General features: G+C 45.4%; 1 protein-coding gene across 1 annotated transcript in view; it reads right to left on the bottom strand.

The window, feature by feature from the left end:
• Nucleotides 1–4,829: 4,829 nt before the first annotated feature.
• Nucleotides 4,830–22,163, bottom strand: part of LOC124020537 (protein Dok-7-like) — a gene marked incomplete at its 5' end in the record, with an annotated part of 46,679 nt that continues 29,345 nt past the window's right edge. Inside the window, 2 exons of the mRNA XM_046335775.1 lie at nucleotides 4,830–5,553; nucleotides 20,519–20,558. Of these exons, the coding sequence (XP_046191731.1) occupies nucleotides 5,411–5,553; nucleotides 20,519–20,558 (183 nt within the window). The remainder of the gene's footprint in view (nucleotides 5,554–20,518; nucleotides 20,559–22,163) is intronic.

Genomic DNA, 22,163 nt, shown 5'->3' with positions numbered 1-22,163 from the left:
TCAGTTTTTTTTATTCGTCTACCAAAATAGGTGCCCGTCTTTTGCGAGGTTTATTGTAAAACCTCTCCGGTCTTTGTGGTTGAGATTCACCGCTCGATTTGAAGGATTATCTTATTATCTTATTATATTATTATTATCTTATTATCTTATTATATTATTATTATCTTATTACAATTATCTGTTGGAGTGACGAGGTAAGTCATTAAACAGTCACGTTGAACACTGTTCTGGCAGACCGAGTGAGTCCTTGTAACTGATGTGGCTTTGAGTACATATTTACTATGTGGCGAGTACACTTAATTAGCCTTGATATAACAATGGGGTTGAATACTTGACTCATGACATTTCAGCTTTTCATTTATTTTTTGGGGTCAAAAAAATTATGGTAGAGTATTGTGTGTAGGCCCAGTGGAGAAATATAATCTAAATTGAATCCATTTTAAATTAAAGCTGTAGTAACACAAGGGGCTGTATTAACCAATCAGAGAGTTACTGAGAGAACCAGTGTCATGATTGTAAATCGATGTTAACAGTCTTTGAACCAGTCGTATTGACCCATGTGGGCGGGGCATCCTGAAGATGCAAAACACTTTAATAACAAAAATGAATCAAATGTAGATCGAACAAATTTCACAAAAGTAATAAAAACACATTTTCTCCCATTTTTCTCGTCATCTGGATATTTTGAAGAAATTGGTACACAATGAGCATAACATTTAACAGAATTACTTTTACTATTGTAGGCCTGAACATGTGTTTTAAAGCCTTATACTGATGAATCATGTGAAGTTCACATGGGAATGGAACATAAAACCTGTTTCTGGCACCATGACAACGAACAACAGTCACTGGAAACTATGAGTGCTGTCTTCACTAATGATCTCTTTTAAACTACAGGAACTGATGGCTGAGAGACACCAGAAGCCTCAGTATCTCAGGACTCCGACCCTACGGCAGTAACCAGACGGTTGTTAGTCCAACCCTACGGCAGTAACCAGATGGGTGTTAGTTCAACCCTACGGCAGTAACCAGACAGTTGTTAGTTCAACCCTACGGCAGTAACCAGATGGTTGTTCGTTCAACCCTACGGCAGTAACCAGATGGTTGTTAGTTCAACCCTACGGCAGTAACCAGATGGTTGTTCGTTCAACCCTACGGCAGTAACCAGATGGTTGTTCGTTCAACCCTACGGCAGTAACCAGATGGTTGTTCGTTCAACCCTACGGCAGTAACCAGATGGGTGTTAGTTCAACCCTACGGCAGTAACCAGACGGTTGTTAGTTCAACCCTATGGCAGTAACCAGACGGTTGTTAGTTCAACCCTACGGCAGTAACCAGATGGTTGTTAGTTCAACCCTACGGCAGTAACCAGATGGTTGTTAGTTCAACCCTACGGCAGTAACCAGATGGTTGTTAGTTCAACTCTGCGGCAGTAACCAGACGGTTGTTAGTTCAACCCTATGGCAGTAACCAGATGGTTGTTAGTTCAACCCTACTGCAGTAACCAGATGGTTGTTAGTTCAACCCTACGGCAGTAACCAGATGGGTGTTAGTTCAACCCTACGGCAGTAGCCAGATGGTTGTTAGTTCAACCCTACGGCAGTAACCAGATGGTTGTTAGTTCAACCCTACGGCAGTAACCAGATGGTTGTTAGTTCAACCCTACGGCAGTAACCAGATGGATGTTAGTTCAACCCTACGGCAGTAGCCAGAGGGTTGTTAGTTCAACCCTATGGCAGTAACCAGATGGTTGTTAGTTCAACCCTACGGCAGTAACCAGATGGTTGTTAGTTCAACCCTACGGCAGTAACCAGATGGTTGTTAGTTCAACCCTACGGCAGTAACCAGATGGTTGTTAGTTCAACCCTACGGCAGTAACCAGGTGGTTGTTAGTTCAACCCTACGGCAGTAGCCAGATGGGTGTTAGTTCAACCCTACGGCAGTAACCAGATGGTTGTTAGTTCACTGAGTAGTTCTGTCTTCTGGTCTAGGCTTTAGGATGTGGTAACTGAGTAGTTCATTAATCCTTCAGGTCTAGGCTTTAGTACGTGGTAACTGAGTAGTTCTGTCTTCTGGTCTAGGCTTTAGGATGTGGTAACTGAGTAGTTCTGTCTTCTGGTCTAGGCTTTAGGACGTGGTAACTGAGTAGTTCATTCATCCTTCAGGTCTAGGCTTTAGGATGTGGTAACTGAGTAGTTCTGTCTTCTGGTCTAGGCTTTAGGACGTGGTAACTGAGTAGTTCATTCATTCTTCAGGTCTAGGCTTTAGGACGTGGTAACTGAGTAGGTCTGTCTTCTGGTCTAGGCTTTAGGACGTGGTAACTGAGTAGTTCTGTCTTCTGGTCTAGGCTTTAGGACGTGGTAACTGAGTAGTTCATTAATCCTTCAGGTCTAGGCTTTAGGACGTGGTAACTGAGTAGTTCTGTCTTCTGGTCTAGGCTTTAGGACGTGGTAACTGAGTGGTTCATTCATTCTTCAGGTCTAGGCTTTAGGACGTGGTAACTGAGTAGGTCTGTCTTCTGGTCTAGGCTTTAGGACGTGGTAACTGAGTAGGTCTGTCTTCTGGTCTAGGCTTTAGGACGTGGTAACTGAGTAGTTCTGTCTTCTGGTCTAGGCTTTAGGACGTGGTAACTGAGTAGGTCTGTCTTCAGGTCTAGGCTTTAGAACGTGGTAACTGAGTAGGTCTGTCTTCTGGTCTAGGCTTTAGGACGTGGTAACTGAGTAGTTCTGTCTTCTGGTCTAGGCTTTAGGACGTGGTAACTGAGTAGTTCATTCATTCTTCAGGTCTAGGCTCAAATGCGCCTTGCAAAGGCATGTCGGTGCCAGCGTGGATTATATTTTGTTGACTGTCCGGTGCTCTTCAACTTGCCTTGATTGAATCCCAGCCTGTGTGTATTTGTGGTCCTCTGACCGTGTTTACTGAACACTTCACTAAATGTCATGCTGCCGAGTATAAAATGATGTTTTTGTCTATACAGTACCAGTCAAAGGTTTGGACACACCTCATTCCAGGTTGCAAGTTCAAATCCCCGAGCTGACAAGGTACAAATCTGTCCTTTCTGCCTCTGAACAAGGCAGTTAACCCACGGTTCCTAGGCCGTCATTGAAAATAAGAATTTGTTAACTGACTTGCCTGGTTAAATAAAATATTTTTCAAAAAAAAAATCCCAGGGTTTTACTTTGTTTTTTACATTGTAGAATAATAGTTAAGACATCAAAATGGTGAAATAACACATGGAATAGTAACCAAAAAAGTGTTAAACAAATCAACATTTATTTTATATTTGAGATTCTACAAAGTAGCCACCCTTTGCCTTGATGACAGCTTTACACACTCTTGGCATTCTCTCAACCACATTCATGAGGTAGTCACCTGGAATGCATTTCAATGAACAGGTGTACCTTGTTAAAAGTTCATTTGTGGAATTTCTTTCCTTCTTAATGCGTTTGAGCCAATCAGTTGTGTTGTGACAAGGTAGGGGTGGTATACAGAAGATAGCCCAATTTGGTAAAAGACCAAGTCCATATTATGGCAAGAACAGCTCAAATAAGCAAAGAGAAACAACAGTCCATCATTACTTTAAGACATGAAGGTCTGTCAATACGGAACATTTTAAGAACTTTGAAACTTTCTTCAAGCGCTGTGATGAAACTGGCTCTCATGAGGACCGCCACAGGAAAGGAAGACCCAGAGTTACCTCTGCTGCAGAGGATAAGTTCATTAGAGTTAACTGGCTCTCATGAGGACCGCCACAGGAAAGGAAGACCCAGAGTTCCCTCTGCTGCAGAGGATAAGTTCATTAGAGTTAACTGGCTCTCATGAGGACCGCCACAGGAAAGGAAGACCCAGAGTTCCCTCTGCTGCAGAGGATAAGTTCATTAGAGTTAACTGGCTCTCATGAGGACCACCACAGGAAAGGAAGACCCAGAGTTCCCTCTGCTGCAGAGGATAAGTTCATTAGAGTTAACTGGCTCTCATGAGTACCACCACAGGAAAGGAAGACCCAGAGTTACCTCTGCTGCAGAGGATAAGTTCATTAGAGTTACCTGTCTCTCATGAGGACCACCACAGGAAAGGAAGACCCAGAGTTATCTCTGCTGCAGAGGATAAGTTCATTGTTACCAGCCTCAGATTGCAGCCCAAATAAATGCTTCATAGAATTCAAGTAACAGACACATCTCAACTGTTCAGAAGAGACTATGTGAATCAGGCCTTCATGGCCTAATTGCTGCAAAGAAACTACTTCTAAAGGACACCAATAAGAAGAAAATAATTCATTGGGCCAAGAAACACGAGCAATGGACATTAGACTGGTGGAAATCTGTCCTTTGGTCTGATGAGTCCAAATTTTAGATTTTTGTTTCCAACCGTTGTGTCTCTGTGAGACGCAGAGTAGGTGAACGGATGATCTCTGCATGTGTGGTTCCCACCGTGAAGCATGGAGGAGGAGGTGTGATGTCTCTGTGAGATGCAGACTAGATGAACGGATGATCTCTGCATGTGTGGTTCCCACCATGAAGCATGGAGGAGGAGGTGGTGTGATGGTGCTTTGCTGGTGACACTGTCTGATTTATTTAGAATTCAAGGCACACTTACCCAGCATGACTACCACAGCATTCTACAGCGATACGCCATCCCATCAGGTTTGCGCTTAGTGAGACTATCATTTGATTTTCAACAGGACAATGACCCAACACACCTTCAGGCTGTGTAAGGGCTATTTGACCGAGAAGGAGAGTGATGGAGTGCTGCATCAGATGGCCTCCACAATCAACTGATCTCAACATAAATGAGATGGCTTGGGATGAGTTGGACTGCAGAGTGAAGGAAAAGCAGCCAACAAGTGCGCAGCATATGTGGGAACTCCTTCAAGACTGTTGGAAAAGCATTCCAGGTGAAGCTGGTTGAGAGAATGCCAAGAGTTTGCAAAGCTGTCATCAAGGCAGAGGGTGGCTAAATATAAAACAAGTTAATAAATAATCTCTTGGCAAACAAAGCAGTTACTATTTACAAGAAAACACTCAAATCATTTCAGGTGTGTGTGTGTGTGTGTGTGTGTGTGTGTGTGTGTGTGTGTGTGTGTGTGTGTGTGTGTGTGTGTGTGTGTGTGTGTGTGTGTGTGTGTGTGTGTGTGTGTGTGTGTGTGTGTGAGACAGGGAGAGAGAAAGAGAGAGACTGCAGGGTGCCTCTCCTTTCTGTCCTCTCTCCCCTTGGTGTGTTCTCCTCCAGCTCCATCAGCCTGTCCTCTCTCCCCTGGGCGTGTTCTCCTCCAGCTCCATCAGCCTGTCCTCTCTCCCCTGGGCGTGTTCTCCTCCAGCTCCATCAGCCTGTCCTCTCTCCCCTGGGCGTGTTCTCCTCCAGCTCCATCAGCCTGTCCTCTCTCCCCTGGGCGTGTTCTCCTCCAGCTCCATCAGCCTGTCCTCTCTCCCCTGGGCGTGTTCTCCTCCAGCTCCATCAGCCTGTCCTCTCTCCCCTGGGCGTGTTCTGCTGCTACTCTCTGAGCTGTCTCTGAGGCTGTGATGTCTATGTGGGCGTATGTGGTGGAGCCCCCTACTGGACAGGAAGACCAACAACAACCACCAGTGACTACAACATCATGGTCCTCTACAAGAACATAACAACCAGTCTCCCGATCATCCTGCCTTCTCCCGAAGTGTTTGTCTTGCACACTTTGCTTATAACAAACCTTAATCCACGACGGGTAGTGTGCGAGTGTACACATTGGGAGAAGGGTGGTGTAATCGAGACACACAATAGAAATACACACAGCCAATGGCTTTGAGCAGGTTCTATGTTTCCTAGTAGGAGATTATCACAATACAAGAAGCCATATAGCACCAAGGAGGAAGAGACTGTAGGCCACAGTGTGCTGTATGTTCCCAACAGTAGGTATTATAATCAACTTTAGATTATAAACATGTGTTCCCAACAGTAGGTAGTATAATCAACTTTAGGTTATAAACATGTGTTCCCAACAGTAGGTAGTATAATCAACTTTAGGTTATAAACATGTGTTCCCAACAGTAGGTAGTATAATCAACTTTAGGTTATAAACATGTCCTATTCCCAACAGTAGGTAGTATAATCAACTTCAGGTTATAAACATGTGTTCCCAACAGTAGGTATTATAATCAACTTCAGGTTATAAACATGTGTTCCCAACAGTAGGTAGTATAATCAACTTTAGGTTATAAACATGTGTTCCCAACAGTAGGTAGTATAATCAACTTTAGGTTATAAACATGTCCTATTCCCAACAGTAGGTAGTATAATCAACATTAGGTTATAAACATGTGTTCCCAACAGTAGGTATTATAATCAACTTTAGGTTATAAACATGTCCTATTCCCAACAGTAGGTAGTATAATCAACTTTAGGTTATAAACATGTCCTATTCCCAACAGTAGGTAGTATAATCAACTTTAGGTTATAAACATGTGTTCCCAACAGTAGGTAGTATAATCAACATTAGGTTATAAACATGTGTTCCCAACAGTAGGTATTATAATCAACTTTAGGTTATAAACATGTCCTATTCCCAACAGTAGGTAGTATAATCAACTTTAGGTTATAAACATGTCCTATTCCCAACAGTAGGTAGTATAATCAACTTTAGGTTATAAACATGTGTTCCCAACAGTAGGTATTATAATCAACTTTAGGTTATAAACATGTCCTATTCCCAACAGTAGGTATTATAATCAACTTTAGGTTATAAACATGTGTTCCCAACAGTAGGTAGTATAATCAACTTTAGGTTATAAACATGTGTTCCCAACAGTAGGTATTATAATCAACTTTAGGTTATAAACATGTCCTATTCCCAACAGTAGGTATTATAATCAACTTTAGGTTATAAACATGTCCTATTCCCAACAGTAGGTATTATAATCAACTTTAGGTTATAAACATGTGTTCCCAACAGTAGGTATTATAATCAACATTAGGTTATAAACATGTGTTCCCAACAGTAGGTATTATAATCAACTTTAGGTTATAAACATGTGTTCCCAACAGTAGGTAGTATAATCAACTTTAGGTTATAAACATGTGTTCCCAACAGTAGGTATTATAATCAACATTAGGTTATAAACATGTCCTGTTCCCAACAGTAGGTATTATAATCAACTTTAGGTTATAAACATGTCCTATTCAACCATTATAACGAATACCGTCATTGTAAATAAGAATTTGTTCTTAACTGACTTGCCTAGTTAAATTAATGAAATACATACATATAGGATCTCAGTGTGGTGGATTAGTCATTGTGTTTGCTGATGGACACCAATTTCTTAACAATAAATCATAAATTACTTTTAAATTACTGGGTTGCTGATAAAGGCAACGGACCTAACAATTAAGTATATCAACTTCCACTATCCTCTAAGAGTTGCTGAATATCCTCTCCAGTCTGCTCCTCTATTCAGACATCTTGGATGGAGAGAGAGGTATCATCAGCGTTCCCTATCACTGGTGGTTGTCAGTAGATTATCCTCCCCAAAACTAGATTTTGGTCAAAGTGCCCCATCCCATCCCCCCCAGCTCAACATGTCCCTGTCCAGCCCCATCCCATTCCCTCAGCTCAACATGTCTCTGTCCAGCCCCATCCCATTCCCTCCAGCCCCATCCCATTCCCCCCCAGCTCAACATGTCCCTGTCCAGCCCCATCCCATTCCCCCCAGCTCAACATGTCCCTGTCCAGCCCCATCCCATTCCACCTCCAGCTCAACATGTCCCTGTCCAGCCCCATCCCATTCCCTCCAGCTCAACATGTCCCTGTCCAGCCCCATCCCATTCCCCCCAGCTCAACATGTCTCTGTCCAGCCCCAAGCCCCATCCCATTCCCCCCAGCTCAACATTTCTCTGTCCAGCCCCATTCCCATTCCACCTCCAGCTCAACATGTCCCTGTCCAGCCCCATCCCATTCCCTCCAGCTCAACATGTCCCTGTCCAGCCCCATCCCATTCCCCCAAGCTCAACATGTCCCTGTCCAGCCCCATCCCATTCCCCCCAGCATGTCCCTGTCCAGCCCCATCCCATTCCCCCAGCATGTCTCTGTCCAGCCCCATCCCATTCCCCCAGCTCAACATGTCCCTGTCCAGCCCCATCCCATTCCCCCAGCTCAACATGTCTCTGTCCAGCCCCAAGCCCCATCCCCCCAGCTCAACATGTCCCTGTCCAGCCCCATCCCATTCCCTCCAGCTCAACATGTCTCTGTCCAGCCCCATCCCATTCCCTCCAGCTCAACATGTCCCTGTCCAGCCCCATCCCATTCCCTCCAGCTCAACATGTCCCTGTCCAGCCCCATCCCATTCCCCCCAGCTCAACATGTCCCTGTTCAGCCCCATCCCATTCCCTCCAGCCCCATTCCATTCCCCCCAGCTCAACATGTCCCTGTCCAGCCCCATCCCATTCCCCCCAGCTCAACATGTCCCTGTCCAGCCCCATCCCATTCCCTCCAGCTCAACATGTCCCTGTCCAGCCCCATCCCATTCCCCCCAGCTCAACATGTCCCTGTCCAGCCCCATCATGTCCATTGCTGTTAAGTACAGTCTGTGAACAAAGTTAAACTAATACATGTTTTTTTTTTTGGATTACAGGATACCCAAGATCCTATTTCTCCATATTCTGTTCCAGTTAAAGGGTGGTTCAGATTCACTTAAATCTGTGGACCATACTTTTTTAATGGCTAGTTCAGAATATGAGCTTTCCAATAGTTGTTTATATACTATAGAGATCATTCCTTTCGGGAGCCCAGATGATTTATTTATAAATCATTGGATGGCTGAGTTTCCCCAGAAGGCAGACATCGGAGGATGGGTTGAGATGCAGCCAATGCAGGAAAAACACACATCTCTAGTTTAAACTCCATGGATATAATGGTTCAGTCCAACTCCATAATGGTTCAGTCCAACTCCATGGATGTAATGGTTCAGTCCAACTCCATAATGGTTCAGTCCAACTCCATAATGGTTCAGTCCAACTCCATAATGGTTCAGTCCAACTCCATGGATGTAATGGTTCAGTCCAACTCCATGGATGTAATGGTTCAGTCCAACTCCAAGGATGTAATGGTTCAGTCCAACTCCATAATGGTTCAGTCCAACTCCATAATGGTTCAGTCCAACTCCGTGGATGTAATGGTTCAGTCCAACTCCATGGATGTAATGGTTCAGTCCAACTCCATAATGGTTCAGTCCAACTCCATGGATGTAATGGTTCAGTCCAACTCCATAATGGTTCAGTCCAACTCCATAATGGTTCAGTCCAACTCCATGGATGTAATGGTTCAGTCCAACTCCATAATGGTTCAGTCCAACTCCGTGGATGTAATGGTTCAGTCCAACTCCATAATGGTTCAGTCCAACTCCATGGATGTAATGGTTCAGTCCAACTCCATGGATGTAATGGTTCAGTCCAACTCCAGTCCAACTGGTTTAATGGTTCAGTCCAACTCCATGGATGTAATGGTTCAGTCCAACTCCATAATGGTTCAGTCCAACTCCGTGGATGTAATGGTTCAGTCCAACTCCATAATGGTTCAGTCCAACTCCATGGATGTAATGGTTCAGTCCAACTCCATGGATGTAATGGTTCAGTCCAACTCCATGGATGTAATGGTTCAGTCCAACTCCGTGGATGTAATGGTTCAGTCCAACTCCGTGGATGTAATGGTTCAGTCCAACTCCATGGATGTAATGGTTCAGTCCAACTCCATGGATGTAATGGTTCAGTCCAACTCCATAAGGGTTCAGTCCAACTCCATAATGGTTCAGTCCAACTCCGTGGATGTAATGGTTCAGTCCAACTCCGTGGATGTAATGGTTCAGTCCAACTCCATGGATGTAATGGTTCAGTCCAACTCCATAATGGTTCAGTCCAACTCCATGGATGTAATGGTTCAGTCCAACTCCATAATGGTTCAGTCCAACTCCGTGGATGTAATGGTTCAGTCCAACTCCATAATGGTTGAGTCCAACTCCATAATGGTTCAGTCCAACTCCATGGATGTAATGGTTCAGTCCAACTCTATAATGGTTCAGTCCAACTCCATGGATGTAATGGTTCAGTCCAACTCCATAATGGTTCAGTCCAACTCCGTGGATGTAATGGTTCAGTCCAACTCCATAATGGTTCAGTCCAACTCCGTGGATGTAATGGTTCAGTCCAACTCCATAATGGTTCAGTCCAACTCTGCTCTGTCTTATCAATAGATGTACTTCTGTCTTGACTTTGATCTGATTAACAGTGTTTGTTGAAAACGCTCCAATGTCGTTTTGAACAACTTTTCCATTTCTGATGTCTTCTTTACTGGGGATTTGTTCAGATGTAAATGCCGTTACATTGTTTTAATAAAACCTTTAATGTCGTCCCACGCAGGGGGTCATCGACTGCATCATTATAGTTAATCATCATGAATTCATTCAGTTCAGATTGAAATTGAACACAGGAAGTAGGATTTGGTAGTAGTGAAACATTACAGCGCCATCTTGTGGCTCTTTCAGGAGATTCTGAAGCCCTGTGGATCTTGGTCCTAAAACATGGCACTATAAAGGGAATAGACTGCCATTTGGGACGCAAATATCATCACAATAACTAGGGCAGGGCAGGCCAACCCTCTTCCTGGAGATCTACTGTCCTGTGTGTCAAACATCATCACAATAACTAGGTCAGGGCTGGCCAACCCTCTTCCTGGAGATCTACTGTCCTGTGTGTCAAACATCATCACAATAACTAGGTCAGGGCTGGCCAACCCTCTTCCTGGAGATCTACTGTCCTGTGTGTCAAACATTACATTTACATTTAAGTCATTTAGCAGACGCTCTTATCCAGAGCGACTTAAACATCATCACAATAACTAGGTCAGGGCTGGCCAACCCTCTTCCTGGAGATCTACTGTCCTGTAGGTTATCAGTCCAACCCTCTTCCTGGAGATCTACTGAGGGTTGGACTGAAAAACCTACAGGACAGTAGATCTCCAGGAAGAGGGTTGGACTGAAGACCTACAGGACAGTAGATCTCCAGGAAGAAGGTTGGACTGAAAACCTACAGGACAGTAGATCTCCAGGAAGAGGGTTGGACTGAAAACCCTCTTCCTGAGGGTTGGACTGAAAACCTACAGGACAGTAGATCTCCAGGAAGAGGGTTGGACTGAAATCCCTCTTCCTGAGGGTTGGACTGAAAACCTACAGGACAGTAGATCTCCAGGAAGAGGGTTGGACTGAAAACCCACAGGACAGTAGATCTCCAGGAAGAGGGTTGGACTGAAAACCTACAGGACAGTAGATCTCCAGGAAGAGGATTGGACAGCACTGGACTAGACAATCCAGGTAGTCTGAGAGTTGCTAGAATAGCCGTCTCTGCATCATTCTACTGGGAAAACAACCCACAGCAATATCATCATCATTGAAAGTATCCCCAAACAGAGCCCTGTTCCCTGTATAGTAGACCAGAGCCCTAATGGAGCCCTGTTCCCTGTATAGTAGACCAGAGCCCTAATGGAGCCCTGTTCCCTGTATAGTAGACCAGAGCCCTAATGGAGCCCTGTTCCCTGTATAGTAGACCAGAGCCCTAATGGAGCCCTGTTCCCTGTATAGTAGACCAGAGCCCTAATGGAGCCCTGTTCCCTGTATAGTAGACCAGAGCCCTAATGGAGCCCTGTTCCCTGTATAGTAGACCAGAGCCCTAATGGAGCCCTGTTCCCTGTATAGTAGACCAGAGCCCTAATGGAGCCCTGTTCCCTGTATAGTAGACCAGAGCCCTAATGGAGCCCTGTTCCCTGTATAGTAGACCAGAGCCCTAATGGAGCCCTGTTCCCTGTATAGTAGACCAGAGCCCTAATGGAGCCCTGTTCCCTGTATAGTAGACCAGAGCCCTAATGGAGCCCTGTTCCCTGTATAGTAGACCAGAGCCCTAATGGAGCCCTGTTCCCTGTATAGTAGACCAGAGCCCTAATGGAGCCCTGTTCCCTGTATAGTAGACCAGAGCCCTAATGGAGCCCTGTTCCCTGTATAGTAGACCAGAGCCCTAATGGAGCCCTGTTCCCTGTATAGTAGACCAGAGCCCTAATGGAGCCCTGTTCCCTGTATAGTAGACCAGAGCCCTAATGGAGCCCTGTTCCCTGTATAGTAGACCAGAGCCCTAATGGAGCCCTGTTCCCTGTATAGTAGACCAGAGCCCTAATGGAGCCCTGGAGCCCTGTTCCCTGTATAGTAGACCAGAGCCCTAATGGAGCCCTGTTCCCTGTATAGTAGACCAGAGCCCTAATGGAGCCCTGTTCCCTGTATAGTAGACCAGAGCCCTAATGGAGCCCTGTTCCCTGTATAGTAGACCAGAGCCCTAATGGAGCCCTGTTCCCTGTATAGTAGACCAGAGCCCTAATGGAGCCCTGTTCCCTGTATAGTAGACCAGAGCCCTAATGGAGCCCTGTTCCCTGTATAGTAGACCAGAGCCCTAATGGAGCCCTGTTCCCTGTATAGTAGACCAGAGCCCTAATGGAGCCCTGTTCCCTGTATAGTAGACCAGAGCCCTAATGGAGCCCTGTTCCCTGTATAGTAGACCAGAGCCCTAATGGAGCCCTGTTCCCTGTATAGTAGACCAGAGCCCTAATGGAGCCCTGTTCCCTGTATAGTAGACCAGAGCCCTAATGGAGCCCTGTTCCCTGTATAGTAGACCAGAGCCCTGTTCCCTGTATAGTAGACCAGAGCCCTAATGGAGCCCTGTTCCCTGTATAGTAGACCAGAGCCCTAATGGAGCCCTGTTCCCTGTATAGTAGACCAGAGCCCTAATGGAGCCCTGTTCCCTGTATAGTAGACCAGAGCCCTAATGGAGCCCTGTTCCCTGTATAGTAGACCAGAGCCCTAATGGAGCCCTGTTCCCTGTATAGTAGACCAGAGCCCTAATGGAGCCCTGTTCCCTGTATAGTAGACCAGAGCCCTGTTCCCTGTATAGTAGACCAGAGCCCTGTTCCCTGTATAGTAGACCAGAGCCCTAATGGAGCCCTGTTCCCTGTATAGTAGACCAGAGCCCTAATGGAGCCCTGTTCCCTGTATAGTAGAGCCCTAATGACCAGAGCCCTAATGGAGCCCTGTTCCCTGTATAGTAGACCAGAGCCCTAATGGAGCCCTGTTCCCTGTATAGTAGACCAGAGCCCTAATGGAGCCCTGTTCCCTGTATAGTAGACCAGAGCCCTAATGGAGCCCTGTTCCCTGTATAGTAGACCAGAGCCCCCTAATGGAGCCCTGTTCCCTGTATAGTAGACCAGAGCCCCTAATGGAGCCCTGTTCCCTGTATAGTAGACCAGAGCCCTAATGGAGCCCTGTTCCCTGTATAGTAGACCAGAGCCCTAATGGAGCCCTGTTCCCTGTATAGTAGACCAGAGCCCTGGAGCCCTTTCCCTGTATAGTAGACCAGAGCCCTAATGGAGCCCTGTTCCCTGTATAGTAGACCAGAGCCCTAATGGAGCCCTGTTCCCTGTATAGTAGACCAGAGCCCCCTGTTCCCTGTAATGGAGCCCTGTTCCCTGTATAGTAGACCAGAGCCCTAATGGAGCCCTGTTCCCTGTATAGTAGACCAGAGCCCTGTTCCCTGTATAGTAGACCAGAGCCCTGTTCCCTGTATAGTAGACCAGAGCCCTAATGGAGCCCTGTTCCCTGTATAGTAGACCAGAGCCCTAATGGAGCCCTGTTCCCTGTATAGTAGACCAGAGCCCTAATGGAGCCCTGTTCCCTGTATAGTAGACCAGAGCCCTAATGGAGCCCTGTTCCCTGTATAGTAGACCAGAGCCCTGTTCCCTGTATAGTAGACCAGAGCCCTAATGGAGCCCTGTTCCCTGTATAGTAGACCAGAGCCCTAATGGAGCCCTGTTCCCTGTATAGTAGACCAGAGCCCTAATGGAGCCCTGTTCCCTGTATAGTAGACCAGAGCCCTAATGGAGCCCTGTTCCCTGTATAGTAGACCAGAGCCCTAATGGAGCCCTGTTCCCTGTATAGTAGACCAGAGCCCTAATGGAGCCCTGTTCCCTGTATAGTAGACCAGAGCCCTAATGGAGCCCTGTTCCCTGTATAGTAGACCAGAGCCCTAATGGAGCCCTGTTCCCTGTATAGTAGACCAGAGCCCTAATGGAGCCCTGTTCCCTGTATAGTAGACCAGAGCCCTGTTCCCTGTATGGAGCCCTGTTCCCTGTATAGTAGACCAGAGCCCTAATGGAGCCCTGTTCCCTGTATAGTAGACCAGAGCCCTAATGGAGCCCTGTTCCCTGTATAGTAGACCAGAGCCCCTAATGGAGCCCTGTTCCCTGTATAGTAGACCAGAGCCCTAATGGAGCCCTGTTCCCTGTATAGTAGACCAGAGCCCTAATGGAGCCCTGTTCCCTGTATAGTAGACCAGAGCCCTAATGGAGCCCTGTTCCCTGTATAGTAGACCAGAGCCCTAATGGAGCCCTGTTCCCTGTATAGTAGACCAGAGCCCTAATGGAGCCCTGTTCCCTGTATAGTAGACCAGAGCCCTAATGGAGCCCTGTTCCCTGTATACCAGAGCCAGAGCCCTGTTCCCTGTATAGTAGACCAGAGCCCTGTTCCCTGTATAGTAGACCAGAGCCCTGTTCCCTGTATAGTAGACCAGAGCCCTAATGGAGCCCTGTTCCCTGTATAGTAGACCAGAGCCCCTAATGGAGCCCTGTTCCCTGTATAGTAGACCAGAGCCCTAATGGAGCCCTGTTCCCTGTATAGTAGACCAGAGCCCTAATTGTTCCCTGTATAGTGGAGCCGTTCCCTGTATAGTAGACCAGAGCCCTAATGGAGCCCTGTTCCCTGTATAGTAGACCAGAGCCCCCTGTTCCCTGTATAGTAGACCAGAGCCCTGTTCCCTGTATAGTAGACCAGAGCCCTAATGGAGCCCTGTTCCCTGTATAGTAGACCAGAGCCCTAATGGAGCCCTGTTCCCTGTATAGTAGACCAGAGCCCTAATGGAGCCCTGTTCCCTGTATAGTAGACCAGAGCCCTGTTCCCTGTATAGTAGACCAGAGCCCTGTTCCCTGTATAGTAGACCAGAGCCCTAATGGAGCCCTGTTCCCTGTATAGTAGACCAGAGCCCTGTTCCCTGTATAGTAGACCAGAGCCCTAATGGAGCCCTGTTCCCTGTATAGTAGACCAGAGCCCTAATGGAGCCCTGTTCCCTGTATAGTAGACCAGAGCCCTAATGGAGCCCTGTTCCCTGTATAGTAGACCAGAGCCCTAATGGAGCCCTGTTCCCTGTATAGTAGACCAGAGCCCTAATGGAGCCCTGTTCCCTGTATAGTAGACCAGAGCCCTAGAGCCCTAATGGAGCCCTGTTCCCTGTATAGTAGACCAGAGCCCTAATGGAGCCCTGTTCCCTGTATAGTAGACCAGAGCCCTAATGGAGCCCTGTTCCCTGTATAGTAGACCCTGTTCCCTGTAGAGCCAGAGCCCTAATGGAGCCCTGTTCCCTGTATAGTAGACCAGAGCCCTGTTCCCTGTATAGTAGACCAGAGCCCTGTTCCCTGTATAGTAGACCAGAGCCCTAATGGAGCCCTGTTCCCTGTATAGTAGACCAGAGCCCTAATGGAGCCCTGTTCCCTATATAGTCCACTACTGTTGATCAGAACACCGTGGTGGGCCCTGGTCTAAAGTAGTGTACTGTATAGGGAATAGTGGTGTCCATTGTGACGTAAACCCCATTTTGTATTTGATAAAGCAGAGGATTGTGTGCAGCGAGTCCGAGCGGTTAAATAAATCCCTGTGTTCAGCACGACGATTTAATGAGTGATTTTCTACCAATTATACTCTGTTTCCATGGTGACCCATTGACACCCTGTGTGGTGTGTGTGTGTGTGTGTGTGTGTGTGTGTGTGTGTGTGTGTGTGTGTGTGACCAGTGTGTGTGTGAGCCCTGTTCCCTGTGTGTGACCAGTGCCCTGTTCCCTGTGTGACCAGTGTGTGTGTGTGTGTGGCGGGACTCAGTCGCTCTCTTCTCCCATAACTAAGCCCGTCTAAGCCTATAATGAATTTCCTCCAGACAACAACAGAAGAGTTGAAGCATCACTAAAGTCAAAACCTATTGGACGTCTGAAGGATTTAAGGAAATGGGATGAGAGTAGTCCCTTTAGACAGCTAGGAAACAGCCAGAGTCAACAGCACCCTATTGTCTAGTGTTAAAGGGCCCATAGGGCTCTGGTCTAAAGTAGTGCACTACTTAGGGTATAGGGTGCCATTTGGGATAGAGATTGAGAGCAAGATTTGAGCTAAGGGACAGCAGACCAGCCAATCTGCCAGCCAACCTGCCAGCCAGCCAATCTGCCAGCCAATCTGCCAGCCAACCTGCCAGCCAGCCAATCTGCCAGCCAAACCTGCCAGCCAACCTGCCAGCCAGCCAATCAACCTGCCAGCCAGCCAGCCAATCAACCCGCCAGCCAATCAACCCGCCAGCCAGCCAACCAATCAACCTGCCAGCCAGCCAACCTGCCAGCCAGCCAACCTGCCAGCCAGCCAATCAACCTGCCAGCCAGCCAAACTGCCAGCAAAACACTTGAGCCAACATGGAGAGCCGTTAACACCTATCTAAAATGGCCATCTGAGAGGGGTTGGTGTTCTTACTGGGTCTGCGCAGCTGCACAGAGTTACCCCTCGCTGTAGTGGTGTTGGTGGAAACTGGCCCACCGTAGGGCTCTGGCTGTAGATCCAGCTCCATGTACAGCAGCTCTCTGCCAGCTCTGTTAGCTTTAGCCGCAGGGCTAACGGGGATGTTGACGTAGTTCACACTGGGGTCGGTGTGGTGACGCCTGTCCAGGACTGATGACATCATCATGGCAGAAGCATCCGGAGGAAACTTAAAGAATCTCCCTGGGAGAATGACAGAGAGTCAGTCAGACAGACAGACACTCCCTGGGAGAATGACAGACAGATCAGTGACAGACCAGAGCCTAATGTCCCTGGGAGAATGACAGACAGTCAGTAGACAGAGCTCCCTGGGAGAATGACAGAGCCCTGTCCCTGGTCAGACAGAGCCAGACACTCCCTGGGAGAATGACAGTCAGTCAGGGATAATGACAGAGTCAGACAGACACTCCCTGGGAGAATGACAGAGTCAGTCAGTAGACAGACACTCCCTGGGAGAATGACCCTGTAGTCAGTCAGAGCAGACAGACAATCCCTGGGAGAATGACAGAGTTCAGTCAGTCAGACAGACAATCCCTGGGAGAATGACAGAGTCAGTCAGACAGACAGACAGAGAGACAGACTCCCTGGGAGAATGACAGAGTCAGTCAGACAGTCAGACAGACACTCCCTGGGAGAATGACAGAGAGTCAGACAGACACTCCCTGGGAGAATGACAGAGTCAGTCAGACAGACAGGGAGAATGACAGAGTCAGTCAGAATGACAGAGTCAGTCAGACAGACACTCCCTGGGAGAATGACAGAGTCAGACAGAGACACTCCCTGGGAGAATGACAGAGTCAGTCAGTCAGACAGACACTCCCTGGGAGAATGACAGAGAGTCAGACAGACACTCCCAGACACTGGGAGAATGACAGAGGGTCAGTCAGACAGACACTCCCTGGGAGAATGACAGAGAGTCAGACAGACAGACACTCCCTGGGAGAATGACAGAGTTTCAGACAGACAGACACTCAGTGACACAGACACTCTGGGAGAATGACAGAGAGTGTGTGTGGACACTCCCTGGGAGAATGACAAGTCAGTGACAGTGTGACAGTCAGACAGACAGACACTCCCTGGGAGAATGACAGTGTGTCAGTCAGCAGACAGACACTCCCTGGGAGAATGACAGAGCCAGTCAGAATCAGACAACAACTCCCTGGGAGAATGACAGAGAGTCAGTCAGAAACACTCCTGGGAGAATGAAATGAACACCTATTGGGAGAATGACAGACAGTCAGTAGTGTTCCCTGGGAGAATGACAGTCAGTCCCAGAAGAGTCAGTCAGTCAGACAGACACTCACTGGGAGAATGACAGAGTCAGTCAGACAGACACTACTCCCTGGGAGAATGACAGAGAGTCAGTCAGACAGACAGACACTCCCTGGGAGAATGACAGAGAGTCAGACAGACAGACACTCCCTGGGAGAATGACAGATTTGAGCTCAGGGACAGCAGACCAGCCAATCTGCCAGCCAACCTGCCAGCCAGCCAATCTGCCAGCCAATCTGCCAGCCAATCTGCCAGCCAAACCTGCCAGCCAACCTGCCAGCCAGCCAATCAACCTGGGAGAATGACAGCCAGCCAATCAGACCAGACAATCAACCCGGGAGAATGACAGAGAACCAATCAACCTGCCAGCCAGCCAACCTGCCAGCAGACAGCCAACCTGCCAGCCAGCAATCAACCTGCCAGCCAGCCAAACTGTCCAGCAAAACACTTGAGCCAACAAATGTACATTTCATTAAATGGATGTCAGTCAGCGACATGCACAGAGTCAACAGTCGTAGTGGTGTTGGTGGAAACACCCACCGGGAGAATCTGACTGAGATCCAGCTCCATGTACAGCAGCTCTCTGCCAGAATGACAGTCAGTCAGACAGCCGCAGGGCATGAATGACAGTTCAACAGACACTCCAGGGGAGAATGACAGAGAAGCAACAAGACAGACAGACACTCCCTGGGAGAATGACAGAGAGTCAGTCAGACAGACAGACACCCTCAGGGAGGGAAATGACAGAGAGTCAGTCAGACAGACAGACACTCCCTGGGAGAATGACAGAGAGTCAGTCAGACAGACAGACACTCCCTGGGAGAATGACAGTCATCAGACAGGGAGAATGACAGAGGGAGAATGACAGGAGTCAGTCAGTGAGACACTCCCTGGGAGAATGACAGTCAGTCAGTCAGGACAGACACAGACACTCCCTGGGAGAGAATGAGTCAGAGTGACAGAGTCAGAGACAGACACTCCCTGGGAGAATGACAGCAGACAGACAGACACTCCCTGGGAGAATGACAGAGTCAGTCAGACAGACACTCCCTGGGAGAATGACAGAGAGTCAGTCAGACAGACACTCCCTGGGAGAATGACAGAGAGTCAGTCAGACAGACAGAGAATGACAGTCAGGACACTCCCTGGGAGAATGACAGAGTCAGTCAGACAGACAGACACTCCCTGGGAGAATGACAGAGGGTCAGTCAGACAGACACTCCCTGGGAGAATGACAGAGAGTCAGTCAGTCAGACAGACAGACACTCCCTGGGAGAATGACAAGTCAAAACCCCAGACAGACAGACACTCCCTGGGAGAATGACAGAGTCAGTCAGTCAGACAGACACTCCCTGGGAGAATGACAGAGAGTCAGTCAGATCCCTGGGAGAATGACAGAGAGTCAGTCAGACAGACACTCCCTGGGAGAATGACAGACGGAATGGACGGAGGACGGACGAGAGCAGGACCGTTAACAGAATATAATGATATGAGCAGGACAACTTGTAAAGTGTCCCGCAATAAATGTACATTTCATTAAATGGATGTAGCGATATTGGCAACCAACAGTCGTATTTTCAAACCCACACGACGAAGGACATGTCCACATGAAAAGGTATTTTAACAGATAAAAAGACAAAACCTTGTAGATCATGTCATGTTGGTAAAAAAAACAACAACAACCAGGATGCATTGCTCTCACCGCCAGAGACTGAGGTCTGTCTGCTTGGCGTCATCGTGCCGTGGGGAGGTGGGTGAATAGGAGGGTTCTAGAGGGTGAGAGAGGCCCGCCTACCCCGCCCCCACCTCTCTACATTGGGGTGATGGATCTGACAAATGTAGGACAGTAATTAATCAAATCAAATGTATTTATATAGCCCTTCGTACATCAGCTGATGTACAGAAACCCAGCCTAAAACCCCCAAACAGCAAGCAATGCAGGTGTAGAAGGGGGTGGTGGATCTGAGAAATGTAGGGCAGTAATGAAGGTTATCAGCAACAGGTTAATGAATATATACAGGCCATTAGACTGGTTAATTAATATAATATATACAGGCCATTAGACTGGTTAATGAATATATACAGGCCATTAGACTGGTTAATGAATATATACAGGCCATTAGACTGGTTAATTAATATATACAGGCCATTAATTAATATATACAGGCCATTAGACTGGTTAATGAATATATACAGGCCATTAGACTGGTTAATTAGCCATTAGACTGGTTAATGAATATATACAGGCCATTAGACTGGTTAATTAATATATACAGGCCATTAGACTGGTTAATTAATATATACAGGCCATTAGACTGGTTAATGAATATATACAGGCCATTAGACTGGTTAATTAATATATACAGGCCATTAGACTGGTTAATGAATATATACAGGCCATTAGACTGGTTAATGAATATATACAGGCCATTAGACCGGTTAATGAATATATATAATTTAGTTACAATGTTACATGAGAATAATGGTGTAAATACACAGACAGACAGAGGGAAGGAGGCCGACAGACAGGCAGACAGACAGACACGCAGACAGACAGACAGGCAGACAGACCTGGTGTTGGGGAAAGCCCTGAATGTGAAGGGCTGTTTGTCTAAAATGGAACAGAAAGAGAAAAAATATTAGACAATACATTACATTATACTACAGCACATTATACTAGAACACATTATACTACAATACATTATAATACAGCACATTATACTACAATACAACACATTATACTATAATACTTTATAATACAACACATTACACTATAATACAACACATTACACTATAATACAACACATTATACTATAATACTTTATAATACAACACATTACACTATAATACAACACATTACACTATAATACTTTATAATACAACACATTACACTATAATACAACACATTATACTATAATACTTTATAATACAACACATTACACTATAATACAACACATTATACTATAATACAACACATTATACTATAATACAACACATTACACTATAATACAACACATTATACTATAATACTTTATAATACAACACATTACACTATAATACAACACATTATACTATAATACTTTATAATACAACACATTACACTATAATACAACACATTATACTAAAATACATTATACTACAATACACTACACTATAATACAACACATTACACTATAATACAACACATTACATTATAATACAACACATTATACTAAAATACATTATACTACAATACACTATAATACAACACATTACACTATAATACAACACATTATACTATAATACTTTATACTAAAATACACTATAATACAACACATTATACTACAATACATTATACTACAACACATACTACAATACATTCAACTACAATACAATACATTATACTACAACACATTATACTACAACACATTATACTACAATACAATACATTATAATACAGCACATTATAATACAGCACATTATACTACAATACAACACATTATACTATAATACTTTATAATACAACACATTACACTATAATACAACACATTATACTACAATACAATACATTAAACTACAACACATTATACTACAGCACATTATACTACAACACATTATACTACAATACATTAAACTACAATACAATACATTAAACTACAACACATTATACTACAACACATTATACTACAATACATTATACTACAATACATTATACTACAATACAATACATTAAACTACAATACAATACATTAAACTACAACACATTATACTACAGCACATTATACTACAGCACATTATACTACAATACATTAAACTACAATACATTATACTCCAATATATTATACTACAATACAATACATTATACTACAATATATTATACTACAACACATTATACTACAGCACATTATACTACAATACATTATCCTACAATACATTATACTACACCACATTATCCTACAATACATTATACTACAACACATTATACTACAATACAATACATTATACTACAATACATTATACTACAATACAATACATCATACTACAATACATTATACTACAATACATTATACTACACCACATTATACTACAACACATTATCCTACAATACATTATACTACAACACATTATACTACAATACAATACATTATACTACAATACATTATACTACAATACAATACATCATACTACAATACATTATACTACAATACATCATACTACACTACATTATACTACAATA

The sequence above is a fragment of the Oncorhynchus gorbuscha genome, unplaced genomic scaffold (assembly GCF_021184085.1).
Source record: "Oncorhynchus gorbuscha isolate QuinsamMale2020 ecotype Even-year unplaced genomic scaffold, OgorEven_v1.0 Un_scaffold_848, whole genome shotgun sequence".
Lineage (NCBI taxonomy): Eukaryota > Metazoa > Chordata > Actinopteri > Salmoniformes > Salmonidae > Oncorhynchus > Oncorhynchus gorbuscha.
Note: the sequence above shows the minus strand (reverse complement) of the source record. Positions and strands in the feature narration are given on the sequence as shown.